Consider the following 19,628-nt stretch of genomic DNA (forward strand, 5'->3'; position numbering starts at 1 on the left):
TGTGTAGTCGGAATTTTGTGTTGGAAATCGAATCTTTTGTTAACGTTTTGTGAACTGAGAGCCCTAGGCGTTCATTGTATGAAGTTTGTGAATGTGACGAACCTTTTCCATGAGTCACCTGGGGATAAATTTGACCAGAGGAGACTCGGGGCAGCTCGAACTAGAATGGAAGTTTTTTCTTAAGTAGTGTCCGCAATCTAATTGGTATTCAAGTGGAATATATATCTGTTTGAAGGGTTTAAATATTTTCACCACCCGCTTCTGTTCTTTACAGGGACGACCTTCAGATGTGCAAAATCCCTGTTTAAATCTCTTCCAGATGCTTCTATCATAGGGCCATGTAGTTTGGGGTCTTCTACCTGTGCTTGTGGCTACAACAGTACCCCGAAATACAGCGCATTCTAAAACTTGACTAAACATCAATGGAGCTGTTTGGTTTCCAGTGAATTGCACTCTGGCATGTTTGTTTGAAAACATTTCTACTGTACCTATGTAACCTGTGGATCCTATATAACAGGCTATGTACTAGCATATCTAGTCGAACACAAAGTTCACAAGTGATACGTGCTTTTAGTGCTGATCACGTACCCAGGCCTGCTGGTGAATGGTCCCTCCACCTTCTGATTGAACGGCCGCCCATAGGAAATGTCCACTGGACAGGCTTCCTGTGGAGGCGGGGAGGAGGGTAGTAGAGGTGTTTCCAGAAGGATGGCTGGAGTACAGCAGATATTAGGTTCCTGTTGTGTATAGACATCTGCATTGGAGAGACCTCTGTTTATCGTAGGTGAGATCACAGGATGTAGATAGAAGTAAAAGTCAAAAGGGCAAGGCCCCCCCATTCCCTCCCCATTCAACTAATTGCTGTAGATTATTGGTGACATGAGTGCTAGTACAGAAGGGTGGAGTTTGTGGTGATGATTCTTTGTATTTGCTGCAGGTTTGAAAGCACCGTGCACATCACTAAACTGCAGGACCTCGTCAGTCGCAGCAAGATGGCCCGATGTCGTGGTCGCTTTGTCTGCCCAGTCATTCTGTACAAGGGAAAGGTAAGGTCTTCAAATATCGCAGCTTCGCTCACATGAAGAATGATCGACAGAGCTTCCTTCTAGATGACTTTAAGACCGTTTCACTACCCTTTTTACTAGGCTACTTAATCTGTGTCAAACTGCTGTTACTCAGTCTCAAAACAATTAGTTTGTTGTGTTCTAAAAAGCTATTTACTGTCTGCCACTTGACACACAGCATAGCTTTGGTTTTTAGTATGTTCTGAAGGCAGTGGCTTTGTAGTCACGGAGAGGAATGCGTAGGCCGTCTTGTCACTCGGTGACTGCCTAATATGAATTATCATGCTTTGCGCTTACACTGAAACCTGTTCTATAGATAGAAGTCATTGATCATCTCAAGGAATATCTGAATAACTACCCATCCTGGCTGTAATTTATGATTACTTTGGAAAAATCCTGAAAATTGTAATGCGATATTAGATTTATTTCTGCATCATTATTCAGGTTTTAGATTTTACCTAAAGTAAAAGAATTTGGCTCTTTGCGAGCAGATAATAATTGCAAGAGATGGCTTGTTCGACTTTCACGATGGAACTCATTCCTATATCTGTGTTCTCTTAGCTATCACCGGGGCCAGAGCTGTAAGGCATTGCCATTCACTGCTGTATCTTTCTTAGCCTTCCTTGCCACTCACTGCCATTCTTGGGGTGTCGTGATGTATTCAGGGGTGCATTTCTTCCACTAGAACAGGTGCTGTCCCCATCTGTTGGGCTCCCAAGTACTATCTAAAGCAAAAACTGCTTCTTTCTATTACAGACCTCTGGAAGTGTACCTGCCTGGTCCCATGCAGGCTGCGTTCTGTGAGCTGCCCAGGCACCACCTTCCTGGAGGAGGAAACCTGCCCCAACCACACAGTGGATTTTTAATTTATATAAACTCACCCGAACTGATTATTAGTTCGATGGGCCCCTATTACCACAGATGATTATAGGCTAGGGCCCCGTTAGGGCATTGTTAAGAGCTGCATAGTTGTGGCCCTGCGATGCTGATTGCTGACTATGCAGCTGAAGGTGTCCCCGGTCTTGGTGTCCCCGGTCTTGGTGTCCCCGGTCTTGGTGTCCCCGGTCTTGGTGTCCCCAGAGTAAGCTCATCACAGTGCAAAGAAGCCCTCTCTACCATGCACCAGCGACAAGAGCGAAGGGCCACAAGAACCTGCCCTACAAGGACAGGTGATTTCAACTACTGTTTGCCAATCGCTACAGGGAGACCCTGATCTGCACCGCCCCAACACACCTCAATCCCCACGGTTTGCCTTGTCCTACTTTCACCCCCTCCTCTAACCGAGTGCGAAAGAACAATTGATTTATTAGACTGTACTCTCCCCGCCCCCGAAGTAAGCTGATGCAGTCTGTATCCCCCCCAAACCCCCAGTCCCAGTTCATATCTGGACCCCTCAGCACCTGTGACTGGCAAGAGAAGACATTCAGTACCTCAAGCTCTCCTTCCTCGCTCTAGCGTACCGTTCCGAAAACAAAAGGCGCTTTTTGTATGCATCGATTTGTTTTGTTCACAAGCTCCAATCGTCAATATTTTTTCAGATTGCTAATCCACAACTGTATTATAGACATCTGTTATTTCTTTATTTTATTACTTAGTTTTTTTTTTTTAAACCTTTACTCTCTTGCACAACATTTATGTTTTGTTGAGCAAGGTACAAGTTCAATGTAGGTCTCTCTCCATGTCTGCCCTTACTCTCCACTTCATGCTCAGTTTACCTTTGTGTTAGAAATGTAAATCTATTTTGCAACAGGGCTCTAAGGGTTTAAGGTCCTTCATGTCCCCACGCAGTCTCTAGTGTTGTGATAAAGAAACATTTTCTCTGCTCGTGCCAACTTTGCTGTCCATGTCCTGCACACTCGAAGCTTCATCCAGTCTTGACCTGTCCTCTTTCAGCCATGCTCTTAAACCTCTTTCCTGTAGCCACATCAGAAAAAGAGAGAGCTCACAGGTGTGTTATAAGCTATAACCGTTCTCTCACCCTGCCCACCAGAGCACTTTTTACAGGGAAAAATGTCAATGAGTGTGACTATGGCTCATGGTCTGATCTGAGTGCCAGGACATTCCTCCATGGAACAATTAAACCTGCAGTACAGGAAGGTAAGGTGATCAGAGTTAAGTGTGGAAAATATTTATAAAATGGAAGTAGGAGAAACTACTTCAGCAAGTAATCAATAAGAATTCCCATCGCAATCCCAGATGGATAAAATCTTTAATGGTTGCAACCTTATAAAAAGGTCTTATTAAACGTGGCCTGTAGAAGGCACTAGTGCCCCAAAAACAGGGCTCTCAAAATCATAAAAATGTTACTAGACCTGCAGGTCGAGTAACTTAAATAATCTACTCTACCTAACTGTAATGTACTTGACCCGTAAACAGGTCTCAAATTGTGTGATCCTAGGCAAATGATTTAGAGTCACCTTTTTCTTAATTCTCACATATGATTGCAACTTCAAATATGGGAGCTCCGCATTTCTGCAGTACAAAAAAAACGTTTTTGTTTGATTAAGTAGACTAAAGTTTGCTGCATGCTTTGCAAGAATCTAGCCCACTTACCCATGAGGTCTAGCCCACATAACCTAGGACTTCTTTTAGTTTACTAACAACATTGCCATCAGGGCAGGAGTGTTTCTCAGTTTGTTTAAACACTCAATTTTAATAAATATATTACTAAACCATGATGTGAGAACATATTGTCATCTACACACAGTAACTTTCCAAGAAATGTCCAAAAACCTCTCCACTAACTTGCAGCTTTACTGATTGATAAAACTAAATAGTGTATTAACAATCTGAAAATTCTGTTTCAGAAAACATATCCTTTGCACATCATGGAAAGTATTCTGATTTGTTTTCATCCTATTAAAATATTTTTTCATCACACAGAAATATAAAAAGAAGGGCTTTCACAACTACTGAAATGTATATTTTGAAATCTTTGCACGATAGACTTAGTCATTTAAATGTTGTTTGGTAGGAAAAACCCGACACCCTATATCCTTTTATTTTACATTCTAAGGAGCAGGTCGCACAGTTCACCTTACAAAGTCCTGGAACTCTGCAATCAGAAGGAAAATTAATTGTAAGAAAAACTGACTTTTGACCTTTGTCTGTGAACACCAAGCAAATGTGACATAAGAACAAGATTTGAAGGCTTCTGTTCAGTTGAAAAGTGGAGGGGCAATAAAAGAACACCTGTTCAATGTCAACTCGCCAGAAGGGACGAGAAAGTATTAAAAATAACTCGACCTGATCAAATAAGACTTGCCAATGTGAGTGGTCGAGTAGATTTTTCGAGCCCTGAAAAATACACACATGTGAGACTATGCCCGATGCTTGTCGAGAGCATTTATGCTGGGGTGTGGACAGTTCCTGCGTGCTGTAATTCTACATGAAGATTTCACAGGTGATCGGATATACGTGCCAGCACTGAAGCAATTTCATGTTTGGGGGGGTGTGTTTTTTTTTTTTTTTTTTTTGTTTTTTTTTTTTTTTTTCCAGCAGTTGCTTTAGTTTCTCTTTTAGAATACTCATCAGAGAACTAGTGCTCTTAACAAAGTGGTCTGCAGAGTTTATCCCCATTGGGAAATATGTCCCCATTGTTGTCGTTTTTCTGGGGGTTACTGTATGTCCGCAATAGGCTTACACTGTAACTCTGCCTTCTCAGCTTCCAGGTACTTTTGAAGCCACTTCCAATGCGGATTACAGAATTTTCCAATAGAGCAAGTCCTCCCCAGGCAAAGGGTACACAATCACGCAGTAATCCCAATGGTTACAGTGAAGTGGTAATCTTTCATGGACCTCTTGCACACAGGCTGTCTCCAGAACACGTGTTTCAGTGACTGAAGAGCCTCCCAACTCTCTGGACGCAAAACCTTCGCCAGAACTGTGGATTGGCTCAAACAGGAAGGCCATGCAGCACATCTGTGGTTAAGTCTGTCTTACAGACCCTCCAGTCTACAGTCAGTTCAGCAGGTAGCTGTATTATAGACCTGTAAGGAGGACCTTCTCTTTCTGCTGTGTCCAAGCTGGATCTGAAGTGCAGATGTCTCAAGCAAGTTGGGTTAAGTGGCCAACTTGGGTGCCATTGGAGGTTGACCCAGGCCCAATAATTTTCAAATTTTTATAGATCACACTATTGCTTACTTCACCCTTCATTGTAATAAGAGTCCACTCCTTAAAGATGTCTGTCACCCCCTTGCACAGACTCTTTTAAACCAATTAAAAACATTGATTGTTTAACTAAAGTCAAGGGCGTGCCCTTCTCTTTCAACTTTCTCCGTTAAGTCCAGGCCAGCACTGCACATGTCAGAAGTACGCCTATTCTTCTGGGGTCCCCCTCAATTGAAGTCTAAAGGATTAAAATTAAATTTAAGGGTTAGTGTTACAATAAAGAGGCTTTCTTTTTTCAATTTATTCATGTTTCAATAAAGTTGATAGTTGTAATTGGTCTTTAAATTATAGTGGAATGGGTTAATGGTTAGAATGTGGTATTTAACTGTATTTAAAATACACCTGGGGTTAGAGTAGGAATTGGTATACTAGAAGTTAATGTGATTGAAGTCTTAAATTAGTTGTAGGATCATCAAAAGGAGCACAGTTAGTTAGTAATCCAACTCGGGGATGGGCAATGCAGTGAATGTAGGACAACGTCAATGGAATCAAGTAAAGTCCATTTCATTGATGGCAGCAGGAAGGCGGAGTAGATCTAGGACACACTGACCATTTTTACTTCTCTATGCATTTAAATTAAATTAAGGGCATGCAACCCCAATCGACTGAGTTCCCAACAGTGTTCCAAGACCATCTCCTCTGATGCAGAAGTGTCCACCGCAGGCTGGTACTGTGTGTGCTGTTGAGCCTCTCGCGTTGCCTCACCCCTCTTTTGATCCTTCGAGGCACATCTCCTGTATCTTGTTTATAAATCCCACCTCCCAGCATGTGACCAGATCTGAAGTGTCTGCAAGGTGAGACATTTAGTCCCACCAAGCGATCTAGTTTTTGCCTGGCCAGTGGAGAAAAGATTTGTCATTTCCATCCCGGCGTCACGTTGGATCGAGACGGTTCACACACACTGCAGGATGGTATTCTCACTTGTTCAGAATTTGCCTTGGATTTTATTGTCCTTTCTTGAATGTCTAAACATGTATGACCACATTTTGGTTCCTCAGCACACCTCCCTTAGTTCTAGTTAATTATTTGTCAGCTTGCCTATGTTGTAACTGTTACTATTTTAGGATCTGTTTGCTCTCCTGGACAGTCAGTCTGCTCATCTCCAGCTTGCTTAGCTGTAGATGGCAGACCAAAGGACCGCTCGTTCTTTGCTGGCAGTTTGCACAGTATTTTTTATTTTTTTTAAACCATGTTTGTAATGGGAGTTTAAGTTACTGTAGGTGCAGATTTTGACGTAAAAAAGATGGCAGCAGAAATGAAGAAATGCGAATACGCTTCTCTTTATTGGGTAAAATCACATTGAAATATGTGATTACCTCTGTAAATAATCATCACTGATGTTTTGATAACCCTGCCATAGACTGTTGCACAGCAACCCCCATCTTCAATGTCTGCTTGGCCACTTAATGCATTATAATTCTTGGCTGCTTCATAGCCCTGGAGAGCTGAAGGACAGCACTGAAGTTGGTTGGTTGGTTAGTTTAGCACTGAACCTGTGTGGGTTTTGTAAGGCATGCTCCTGCTTTCCAAGAAATACTCACACTCCCTTACACTGTTCTAAATAGGAGCTTCCTGCATCCAGATGCTGAGTGTTCCTTCTGCGTCCTCCATGCTGAGTGACTACTGTAGACCCAATACTGTCACTCGCCAAACAAGTCTTGATTAGTTTATTAAAAAACCTATACATGTATCATGGTAAGTACACAATTAGAAATCAATTGCAACCATTTGAAATATTCCTCCTGCCTAGTCAATTTTACAAGCTGTGGGAAGTTGGCTCTGTATGTACTATTTCAAAGTAAGAAATAGTGTGCACAGTGTCCAAAGGTTCCCCTTGGAGGTAAGATAGTGGCAAAAAGAGATAATTCTAATGCTCTATTTTGTGGTAGTGTGGTCGAGCAGTAGGCTTATCGGAGGGTAGTGTTAAGCATTTGTTGTACACACTCCAGGCAAATAGGTTTTTATATTGAAAAATATATTTTCTTAGTTTTATTTTAAGAACCACAGGTTCAAGATTTACAAGTAATACTTTAAATGTAAGGTACTTCACTTAGATACTTTAGGAACTTTGAATAAAAGCAATATCATATACAGTCTTTGTAAAAATGGCAATAAGCCATTTTCAAAGTGTACACTTAGTGCAAAAATCAACAGATCCTGCGGGAGGTAAGTAAAGGTTAGGTTTGCAGGTAAGTAAAACTCTTACAAGTCTCAAAGTTGGGGCAAAGGTAGCCCACCGTTGGGGGTTCAAGGCAACCCCAAAGTTACCACACCAGCAGCTTAGGGCCGGTCAGGTGCAGAGGTCAAAGAGGTGCCCAAAACACATAGGCTTCAATGGAGAACAGGGGTGCCCCGGTTCCAGTCTGCCAGCAGGTAAGTACCCGCGTCCTCGGAGGGGGGGGAGGGCAGACCAGGGAGGTTTTGTAGGGCACTGGGGGGGGACACAAGCAGGCACAGAAAGTACACCCTCAGCAGCACAGGGGCGGCCGGGTGCAGTGTGCAAACAGCGTCGGGTTTTAGATAGAAAGTAATGGAGGGACCCGGGGGTCACTTCAACGATGCAGGCACGGGGGGGGGCTCTTCAGGGTAGCCACCACCTGGGCTAGGCAGAGGGTCGCCTGGGGGTTGCTCCTGCACTGGAGTTAGGTTCCTTCAGGTCCTGGGGTCTGCGGGTGCAGTGTTGGTTCCAGACGTCAGGTCCCTTGTTACAGGCAGTCCTGGTCAGGGGGAGCCTATGGATTCTCTCTGCAGGCGTCGCTGCGGGGGGTTCAGGGGGATTGTCTCTGGCTACTCACGGGCTCTCAGTCACCGGGAGTCCTCCCTGTAGTGTTGGTTTTCTGCAGGTCGAGCCGGGGGCCTCGGGTGCATATTGGAAAGTCTCACACTTCTGGCGGGAAACGTGAAGTCTTTAAAGTTGCAACTTTGTTGCAGGTTGTTGAACAGGGCCGCTGTTCACAGGAGTTTCATGGTCCTTGGTTGCAGGGCAGTCCTCTGAGGCTTCAGAGGTCGCTGGTCCCTGTTGGATGCGTCGCTGTTGCAGGTTTTCTTCGAAGTTGGGAGACAGGCCGGTAGGGCTGGGGCCAAAGCAGTTGTCGTCTCTGTCTTCACTGCAGGGCTTCAGGTCAGCAGTCCTTCTTGTTAAGGTTGCAGTAATCTAGTTTTCTAGGTTCTGGGGTGCCCCTAAATACTGAATTTAGGGGTATGTTTAGGTCTGGGAGGGCAGTAGCCAATGGCTACTGTTCTTGAGGGTGGCTACACCCTATTTGTGCCTCCTCCCTGAGGGGAGGGGGGCACATCCCTATTCCTGTGGGGGAATCCTCCAAAACCAAGATGGAGGATTTCTAAAGGCAGGGGTCACCTCAGCTCAGGGCACCTTAGGGGCTGTCCTGACTGGTGGGTGACTCCTCCTTGTTTTTCTCATTATCTCCCGTGGACTTGCCACCAAAAGTGGGGGCTGTGTTCAGGGGGCGGGCATCTCCAGCAGCTGGAGTGCCCTATGGCATTGTAACACCAGGCTTGAGCCTTTGAGGCTCAATGCTAGGTGGTGCAGTTCCTGCAGGGGGGAGGTGTTAAGCATCTCCGCCCAGTGCAGGCTTTGTTTCTGGTCTCAGAGCACAAAGGCTGTCACCCCAGGGGGTCAGAAACTCGTCTCTCAGCAGCAGGCTGGCACAGACCAGGCAGTCCTGCACTGATGGGTTGGGTAAAATACAGGGAGCATCTCTAAGATGCCCTCTATGTGCATTTTTTTAAAATAAATCCAACACTGGCATCCGTGTTACTTTTATTATTCTGAGAAGTTTGATACCAAACTTCCCAGTATTCAGTGTAGCCATTATGGAGCTGTGGAGTTCTTTTTTGACAAACTCCCAGACCATATGCTTAATATGGCCACACTGTACTTACAATGTCTAAGAATGAACTTGGACACTGTAGGGGCATATTGCTCATGCAGCTATGCCCTCACCTGTGGTATAGTGCACCCTGCCTTAGGGCTATAAGGCCTGCTAGAGGGGTGACTTACCTATGCCACAGGCAGTATTGTGTGCATGGCACCCTGAGGGGGATGCCATGTGGACCTTGCCTTTTTCTCCCCACCAACACACACAATCTGCAATGGCAGTGTGCATGTGTTAGGTGAGGGGTACTTAAGGGTGGCACAACACATGCTGCAGCCCTTAAAGACCTTCCCTGGTCACAGGGCCCTTGGTACCACTGGTACCTTTTACAAGGGACTTATCTGTGTGCCAGGGTGTGCCAATTGTGGAAACAATGGTACATTTTAGGTGAAAGAACACTGGTGCTGGGGCCTAGTTAGCAGGGTCCCAGCACACTTCTCCGTCAAGTCAGTATCCGGCAAAAAGTGGGGGGTAACTGCAACTGGGAGCCATTTCCTTACACAAACCCTAACGTTATATTTAGGGATGAAGTAGGAAATATGCTAATCGTTAAGAAAACAAACTAGTAAAATTGCCCACTCTGGGATTTTCTGGGACCTTTTTAAGAACCCATTAGTAAGCAGGATAAAGTGAATCAAGTCTTTGTGTGTGCAGCTTTTTTCCCTTCTGCCATGTTGTCCTTCATATTTCAGGGTGTGCAACAGTTGACTTGGGAATTGTTACTCATGTTATTTTAAGCATTGTCTAGGTAGTTTATAATAGCAATTTTCATTTCATAAAATGTTATTTACCTAGGAACATTGCAAGACTGCTCTGATACACCCAAGTTTCCATCTTCTTGCTCTTCGGCGTTGGCAGCTCCTGCGCTCCATGAGCATTGATGGGCAGTAGTTCACAGTATGGGACAAGAGTTGCATTTGTAGCTTGGGTCTGTCCCTTCTCTGTTTGCCCCGAGTCCTAACACGTCTCTTATTAGTGTCAACCCAAAGCTTTACATCTGACCTTTTTGTTTTGGATAGTTTCCTGTGTGTACAGCTTAACTGAGCTCGCGTGTATGTGTAAAGCTGACTTTTAAATGTTACTGCAGAATTGAGCTCATTATAAAGAACAGTTTATAAAAATGCCCTTATTTTCTCGCCCCTTTCAGAGTACACATTAATTATCTCAAAATATTTCAGCTTATGGTTTTCCTCCTACTATACTTTTTCTTTGAACAATATTTTATTAAATTGTTACGGTTATAGAACCTGACTTACTTTCAGTGCAGCGTGGTTTTTACTCCCTCAGTGACGTACTTGGTGCTGACTTACTGCAGCCCATGCATGCTTATGACATAAAACTGGTAGCACAAGCTCAATCGCATTATCTTTGCGACCATCCTTCACTGCCGCCTTACTCCCTAGTTGTTCCTGCAGTCTTAGCCTTGCGGTTCTCAGTCTGGCAGTTGCAGGAAGGGGGACTGATAATTACTGAAGTTCTAAACAATGTATTGCAGATTTCGTTCACTCATGTAGTGGGCTCTCTGCGCGGTTACCTGGGACAAGGAAACTGTGCCTATTGGATATCATTGACTCTTGCCATTGGGTGCCTGTGCTCTTTGACCTTGGGCAACAAATCTATGCATTACAAATATCTGTGACTTCTCGTTTGCTGTCTGTACTTATGCCTCTGGACAAGGAAACCATGTATTCTAGATATGTGACTCTTGTTGGCTCTGTTCTCACACCTCCAGACAAGGAAACCATGTAGTCTAGGTATGACTTTTGTTGTCCGTCCGGGTAAGGAAACCATGTATTCTAGATATGTGACTCTTGTTGCTGTCCATCTGTTCTCGTGCCTCCGGGCAAGGAAACCATGTATTCTGACTCTTGCCGTTGGCTGACTGTTCTGACGCCTCCAGAAAAGGAAACCATGTATTCTAGATATCTTTGACTCTGGACAGGGAAATCATGTATTCTAGATATGACTCTTGTTGTTGGCTGTCTGTTGTCGCACCTCTGGGCAAGGAAACCATGTATTCTACATACCTGTGACTCTTGTCGTTGGTTGTCTGTGCTCCTAGTCGGTTTAACATTGACATTAGGGATAAACAAATGAATGTGGTTGATTATTTGGGCTTTAAATTCTCACACTTTGTTACTGCTTTTCTTTGTCACTGCATTGTACTTGTCGATCTACAAAGAATGTTTTATTGAATAATTTATGTGGGTACTTTTTAGGATAAGGGCTCAAGTGTTGAGTGTTTTGTCTTGTGTGCAGAAACTTAACTGATAATGGTCATATTCTTACTTTGCAGCACATTTGCCGGTCTGCAACACTTGCAGGATGGGGTGAGCTCTATGGACGCACAGGGTACAATTATATATTCTCAGGTAGGACTAAGCATGTATTGCACATCTGGGGTAGGGATAAGAAATATGGACCTTGGACATTGATAGTACATTTGTATTTTAGCTCAATGTATGTGGGTGTTTAATGCTATCCTTTAAGTGTCACTTGAACATCAATCAGAAAACTGGCTTAAACTTTGCAAACCTTTCAGCACCTCTATGCCTACTTGTGTATTGCCAGATATACAAGTGAAAATGAGGTCTGAGAGGAGAGTTTATAGACTTCTTTAAGAAGACCGGTACCAGTAATTCTCACATGGAGGGAAACAATAGGGTGTCAACATGTCAGACATTCAAAGGATCATGCATATTGTCTCAAAGGCTAAGCTGTAGGGGCCCTATGACCACAATAGAACGGAAGTCACATTGTGAGAAGCTGTCCTCTAAATCCCCCCCTCTTAGTCCTCAGCCCAAAAGTGTCCTTGTGGCTCTGCCTCCACCTGATCCCTTCATGTTAACCCATGAGAGAGACTGGAACACAGGCTCTGTTGAAGTAGAGTGCACTGCTATGTTTTGGATTCCACCTGAGTATCACTGAGACTCCGGCAGCCACATTCTCACCTAAAACTTGGACATTAACGTATGTATAGGCAAATAAGAGGAGAGAGACTTTCCATGTTTCACTAAATCGTAATAAAATGCTTGCATTCACAAACACTTTCAGTTATTTATATATATATATATATATATATATATATATATATATATATATATATATATTTAAACAGTATGTTTCCAGGTCACAGGAAAAAGTTTGACTGCAATCAAAGTTTTGGGAGCATGGTAGCCACAAAATGAACTATGGAAAAATGTACATTATTGGGATATCACAAAAATAGGAAATATTTTTTCCTTCAAAGTATTTCAATTTTGTCGCTTAAACCCCACTGGCATGTAGTTAGTTTTCACTATTAAAGGCATTACCTCACATCAGCTGTCTGTGGTATCTTGAGTTGCATAAATAAATACTTTTCTTTGGCAGGTTCCTGTTCCATGACAACTTATAACCAGTGCTTCTTTCATACTCATTAACCTGAGAACTGAAGACAATTCCTGTACCTTGTAAACATGACCTTAGCCTCTCTACTTCATTTGCACAACTCACGGCCAGTTTGTTTTTCTACTACTGGTGTAACAAGGCTCTCAACTAAACACTTCAGAATTGGGAAATGGTGTTATCAGTACAAAGCACCCTCTTTGTGAACCTGAGCTTGATGGCTCACCAGAAATGGTCTAGAATTCTCCTTAAGCTCTACTGATTACAGCACAGCACAGCAGACCTCGTTCTCTCATACTAAGGATGGGATGTGCTTTGATTCCGAGCCATAGACAAGGGGCTGTCGTTTGCTGCCTTACTCTGAGAAGAGGGTCAGAAAACGTGCAAGGTTGCACTGATGAGACTATCGTAACCTTCCAGGAGTGACCACTACCAAGGATGAAAAACAATATGCAAGAGGAGGGAGTGCTTAGGAAGTCTAATGTTTTTACTGAAAATTCACTTAATCACATATGAATCCATATTATTCAAACATATGAAGTTTTATAGCCCCAATATAAAACCGGAGCCAGGATATGATATTCCATTTTTTTATTTATTTATTCTTCATAACATTAGAGTGCATCCCAGCCAACGCGTTTCGTCCAGAGAAGGAACTTCAATCAGGCTGGAAAGGAACAATACACACTTATGCACACCGTCCACACTAAGCTTCCACAAGTCAATTTGAAAAGCGAGGCATTCTATGATCTATTTGTTATGAAATGGTAAATGCCATTCATCTTGCAAATCTCCAGAGAACACTTTAGGTGAAATTACTTAATAGTAGTAGTAATAATACAATTCCATGAAATACTTTTTATATGAAATTATGTGCAATCCGTCTTTCGCAGCGTATTAGGTAGGCTTCTTTCAAACTTACTGGTTTATTTTGGCTTCCTTTTGAAAGATCACTGGCCTCTTCTGCCTGCTTTGGACCAGGGGGACCCTTCACAAAGGTGTAAGAATAAAACTCAACACTACAGGGAAGCTGTAAGGAAATGCCTCCTTGGCATGGTTACCCCCTGACTTTTTGCCTTTGCTGATGCTATGTTTTGAATTGAAAGTGTGCTGAGGCCTGCTAACCAGGCCCCAGCACCAGTGTTCTTTCCCTAACCTGTACTTTTGATTCCACAATTGGCACACCCTGGCATCCAGATAAGTCCCTTGTAAGTGGTACCCCTGGTACCAAGGGCCCTGATGCCAAGGAAGGTCTCTAAGGGCTGCAGCATGTCTTATGCCACCCTGGAGACCCCTCACTCAGCACAGACACACTGCTTGCCAGCTTGTGTGTGCTGGTGAGAACAAAACGAGTAAGTCGACATGGCACTCCCCTCAGGGTGCCATGCCAGCCTCTCACTGCCTATGCAGGTATAGATAAGTCACCCCTCTAGTAGGCCTTACAGCCCTAAGGCAGGGTGCACTATACCATAGGTGAGGGCACCAGTGCATGAGCACTGTGCCCCTACAGTGTCTAAGCAATACCTTAGACATTGTAAGTGCAGGGTAGCCATAAGAGTATATGGTCTGGGAGTCTGTTTTACACGAACTCCACAGCACCATAATGGCTACACTGAAAACTGGGAAGTTTGGTATCCAACTTCTCAGCACAATAAATGCACACTGATGCCAGTGTACATTTTATTGTAAAATACACCACAGAGGGCACCTTAGAGGTGCCCCCTGAAACTTAACCGACTATCTGTGTAGGCTGACTGGTTCCAGCAGCCTGCCACACTAGAGACATGTTGCTGGCCCCATGGGGAGAGTGCCTTTGTCACTCTGAGGCCAGTAACAAAGCCTGCACTGGGTGGAGATGCTAACACCTCTCCCAGGCAGGAGCTGTAACACCTGGCGGTGAGCCTCAAAGGCTCACCCCTTTGTCACAGCCCAGCAGGACACTCCAGCTTAGTGGAGTTGCCCGCCCCCTCTGGCCACTGCCCCCACTTTTGGCGGCAAGGCTGGAGGAAACAAAGAAAACAGCAAGGAGGAGTCACTGGCCAGTCAGGACAGCCCCTAAGGTGTCCTGAGCTGAAGTGACTCTAACTTTTAGAAATCCTCCATCTTGCAGATGGAGGATTTCCCCCAATAGGATTAGGGATGTGACCCCCTCCCCTTGGGAGGAGGCACAAAGAGGGTGTACTCACCCTCAGGGCTAGTAGCCATTGGCTACTAACCCCCCCAGACCTAAACACGCCCTTAAATTTAGTATTTAAGGGCTTCCCTGAACCTAAGAATTTAGATTCCTGCAACTTACCTGAAGAAGGAGGACTGCTGAGCTGAAAAACCCCTGCAGAGGAAGAACAGAAGACACCAACTGCTTTGGCTCCAGACTTACCGGCCTGTCTCCTGCCTTCCAAAGAAACCTGCTCCAGCGGCGCTTTCCAAGGGACCAGCGACCTCTGAATCCTCTGAGGACTGCCCAGCTTCAAGAAAGACTAGAAACTCCCGAGGACAGCGGCACTGCTCCAAGAGAACTGCAACTTTGTTACAAGGAGCAGATTTAACGACCCCTGCAACTCCCCGCAAGAAGCGTGAGACTTGCAACACTGCACCCGGCGACCCCGACTCGACTGGTGAAGAACAACCAACTCAGGGAGGACCCTCCGGCGACTCTACGACTGTGAGTAACCAAAGTTGTACCCCCTGAGCCCCCACAGCGACGCCTGCAGAGGGAATCCCCAGGCTCCCCCTGACCGCGACTGTCTGAACTCCATTTCCCGACGGCTGGAAAAGACCCTGCACCCGCAGCCCCCAGCCCCTAAAGAAACGGAACTTCTGTGCAGGAGTGACCCCCAGGAGGCCCTCTCCCTTGCCCAGGTGGTGGCTACCCCGAGGAGCCCCCCCCTTGCCTGCCTGCATCGCTGAAGAGACCCCTTGGTCGCCCATTGAAAACTAAAGGAAACCCGACGCTTGTTTGCACACTGCACCCGGCCACCCCCGCGCTGCTGAGGGTGTACTTTCTGTGTGGACTTGTGTCCCCCCCGGTGCCCTACAAAACCCCCCTGGTCTGCCCTCCGAAGACACGGGTGCTTACCTGCTGGCAGACTGGAACCGGGGCACCCCCTTCTCTCCATTATAGCCTATGTGTTTTGGGCACCTCTTTGACCTTTGCACCTGACCGGCCCTGAGCTGCTGGTGTGATAACTTTGGGGTTGCTCTGAACCCCCAATGGTGGGCTACCTTGGACCAAAAACTGAAACCTGTAAGTGACTTACTTACCTGTTAAAACTAACATTACTTTACCTCCCCCAGGAACTGTGAAAATTGCACTAAGTGTCCACTTTTAAAACCGCTTATTGTGTTTTATGTGAAAAGTATACATGCTAATGAAATGATTCAAAGTTCCTAAAGTACTTACCTGCAATACCTTTCAAATGAGATATTACATGTAGAATTTGAACCTGTGGTTCTTAAAATAAACTAAGAAAATATATTTTTCTATAACAAAACCTATTGGCTGGATTTGTCTCTGAGTGTGTGTTCCTCATTTATTGCCTGTGTGTATGTACAACAAATGCTTAACACTACTCCTTGGATAAGCCTATTGCTCGACCACACTACCACAAAATAGAGCATTAGTATTATCTCTTTTTGCCACTATCTTACCTCTAAGGGGAACCCTTGGACTCTGTGCATACTATTCCTTACTTTGAAATAGTGCATACAGAGCCAACTTCCTACAGAAGCCTAAAGTCTAATATGTATGTAATAGAAAAATAGAAATAAGACTGCAGAATAATGCATGTCAATTGTTTCAAAGCACCAGAGCTTCTGGCCAAAATTCAGTTGGAGCACATGACGCTGTAATCCCTACACTGGAAGCTCTTTAGTACATTCCCCCTAGAAGCACGGCAGTGGAAAAGTGAACATGTGATAGGAACTGCGACTGTAACAAAACTAACTAATAAGCAGGATCTTCTCCTGAGAGAGAATGCAAGAAGACCTTGCAGGAGTGATACAGATGCATAAATAATTGCTGAGTTCACTACTTTCTCAAATCCATGCATCCTGCTGCCAGTTTTCACAACAGAGCAATGCTTGCTACACAGGTAGTGTACAGCCTGAAATAAAATGGCCTCTGGGCCTCAGAAATCCATAAAACGTAGCAGGCACTCTAGGGTTAACATATCATAGAAACAATATTGCAATTCAACATAAAATGTATTCTTGTTTATAACCGTATATTGGCATTGTCAAGTTCATAGAAAGCATTTGTGTTAAGGCGGAGGGACTGGTGTAGAAATTGCTGTGGAATCGGACCTTGTGCCAAGGGAGCATCTGAATGGAAAGATGTGCTGTGTAAAGATAAGTCAAGGATGTGACATTACCTTTTTAATGTGGATTTTTAACTTGTCTCGCAGGAGGCTCTGAAGATGCATGGGCTGATACTGAAGAAGTTTCTGGGGAGGACTCGAGCAGGTCTGTGTTTAGAGTTGTGGAAGTGTTCTAATTTTAACACCTTTGGGAAAGAGACACTTTGTCATTTGCATTCAAAACGAAAGCTAGTATGTCTCCTCGTGGCCCATCTCTAGATCTGTTCTAGTATTTTCCTAATTTTTTTTTTTTTTTTTTAACTTTAATATCAATATTTCTTTTATTCAGTTTCTGGCCGAGTTAACGGTGTGATAACTTTAAAGGGGAAACCGCTCCCAATACTGCCCCACCTCTGGGAATGCAGCTTCTTACATAGCGTGAAAATGTACTGATCATATTTGCATCATGCCCCTCCCGGGCAAAGGATCGGGAAGTTGCCTGCTCCCTTAACCATCCTTTAGGTTGAACATTCCTCATGGCACATTCTGCGGGCTCGTGAGGTCCTTGGGAAAGTCGGTAGGCCAGCATCCACAGCAAGCATGTCTAGTAGAGGAGACCATGTTTCTATGAACTCAATCATGGGAGAGGTCTTCCGTTCCCTGAGCTCTTGCCATAGTCTGATACCAGCCTGTGGTAGATCTACCTGACTCTACTTTACTGCTCTTGGCTGCAAAGCAAGTGCTACTGATTATCCAGGGAGTTTGTGTGCACCTCTTGCTGTTCCACATTTTAACTCTGATACCATAATAGAAGTTTGCTTGCTGGGCTTGCTGTTCACCTAATTTCTGATTCGATGGATTCCATAGTTAATGTTTAACTTCAGACAGTGTCATAAAACGTGATTTAGTGTCCTTCACTCATTCCAGCCAATTGGTGTCTGTGTTCCGTGCATCAACTATGCATCGTGCCACCCACGTACAGATTTTGCAACCAGCTTCAATCCCATTTCTACTTTTCCCCTGCACATTTCTTGTAATTTCCTCAGTGACTCACTGAGATCCATACCAAACGTGTTTTAAAAAAATATATATATTTTCCTTTTCTTCTTCCCACTCCGTCTTAAACTATTTTGTTGGTGTTTGTGACAATACAGTTTACTTTGGAGTGTTATTAGTGGAAGTCCTATGAATGGTATGTAACAATCTGTTTACCAGATCACTGTTGATGCTCTTGCTTGTCTGTCTCAAACCATCGTTTGTTTTCGTATTTGGTTGATGGTAAGAATCGTTTAAATTGATGTACCGATGCAAGTTGCTTTCACTTAAATAATTTTTTATTTTTTTTATGTTGAGGCAATCAGTTTGTACATATAAATTCTAATGTTTATATCCCTGTTTATTGTGATTTGGTGTTGCACATATAATTGCAAATACTACTAAAGGTATATACCAAATGACATTAGGTTATTTTTCCTTTGTAGGTTAGTTGATTCAAATTCTTCATGACCTAAAACGGTGGCTTGAAAGTATACCCCTCTTCCTTTGCTTTTTGGAATGTAATAGGATCTGAAAGTATTTTAACTGCAAGGACCACAGACTAGAAGAAATGGCTAGTGTTCTGGTTACCATTTTTTGCTTCTGCCAATTCGTTGTCCTCTGGAGGGTGTAGACCCATCTCCTATATTTGTTTCAAAACCAGTAATTAGTCTGAGGTGTTCACCAGCAGTGAGCTGCACATTAGTGGCCTTCGTTAGCAACTAGTTCTTCTGCTACCGATTTAACCTCCTGTGGGTTATAGTCTGGGATATCTTAGTTTGTCCTTATAATGCTCAGGACAGGCAGCACCTGCACATAATGGAAAAACTGATTTATGCAGTTGTAACTTACTCCACTCAGTGTAAGACTTAATGCTGCCTTTGGACCAAATATCCCCCAGACTAGATAAATCAGTTATGTCCCATGTATGAAACCCCTGTAATTTGGAAGCTTGTTCCAGCCATGTTCTCTTCCATAACGGGGTATGTGTTTGTCAATCTGACATGCCACTTTATTTCAAGTCTTTCTGGCAGCACTGAAGCGGTGGTTGAGTAACTGCTGGTGACCCACAAGACGTAGATTTGCCATGTGGTAGGAAGACTGGGCCATATTTCCCAAGGATGTTCAATTCTAGCCTGTACTCCAGGTCCTGCCTATTCCCGTGCAGCTAGTTGTTTGATGGGCTGTGTTGCCCCGTACTATACTCTCATGTCTGCCCAGTTTGTACCTGCGTTGTACACCCCCCTGACTGCATTTAGTAAATCCATTGTGTGGGATTTTATAGTTCAAACAGTTATCAGCCACTGTAGGTTTCCAAAGAAATAGGGTGAAAGTATGTAAGGGTAGTTCTGGAATATGAATAAGAAACAGGGAAGTGAGCTCATTGTAAACAATGCTCCCCTCCCAATCATGAATATAAACACTAAAGCCCACTTCTTTATGTCCTGACCTCAATCTAGTGAGTAAGAGGAAACCTATTTAGCTCTCAGCCTCTGTCAGAGGACTGTGTAATTTTCATTCCCAAGAATTGAAAACGATCCCCTGCTGGTCTTATACCTCGATCTCAAGACCCTTGGGGCAGTCTCACAATATGTGCACATAAGTAGCCTTTTTCCCAGTTAACCCTCATGCCCAAAGTATCTGACACTTAAGATTTTCATGATGCACGGGTAGGAGTATTTAATGGTTGTACGTTGAAGATCATATAATCCGTGTGCAAGGATTCTCTGCCTTGTTCGTTAGACCATCAGAACTCTAGAGCTGGGAATCCACTTGCACCC

At 44.0% G+C, this 19,628-nt stretch overlaps 1 protein-coding gene across 4 annotated transcripts in view; it reads left to right on the forward strand.

Annotated features, from left to right (window-relative positions):
• Positions 1-19,628, forward strand: part of MTMR14 (myotubularin related protein 14) — a 166,144-nt gene that overhangs the window by 10,611 nt on the left and 135,905 nt on the right. For all 4 annotated transcript variants that reach the window (XM_069206136.1, XM_069206137.1, XM_069206138.1 and 1 more), the window contains 3 exons: positions 938-1,046; positions 11,427-11,502; positions 16,921-16,978. In XM_069206136.1, coding sequence (XP_069062237.1) covers positions 938-1,046; positions 11,427-11,502; positions 16,921-16,978 — 243 coding nt within the window. The remainder of the gene's footprint in view (positions 1-937; positions 1,047-11,426; positions 11,503-16,920; positions 16,979-19,628) is intronic.

The sequence above is a fragment of the Pleurodeles waltl genome, chromosome 9 (genome assembly GCF_031143425.1).
Source record: "Pleurodeles waltl isolate 20211129_DDA chromosome 9, aPleWal1.hap1.20221129, whole genome shotgun sequence".
NCBI lineage: Eukaryota > Metazoa > Chordata > Amphibia > Caudata > Salamandridae > Pleurodeles > Pleurodeles waltl.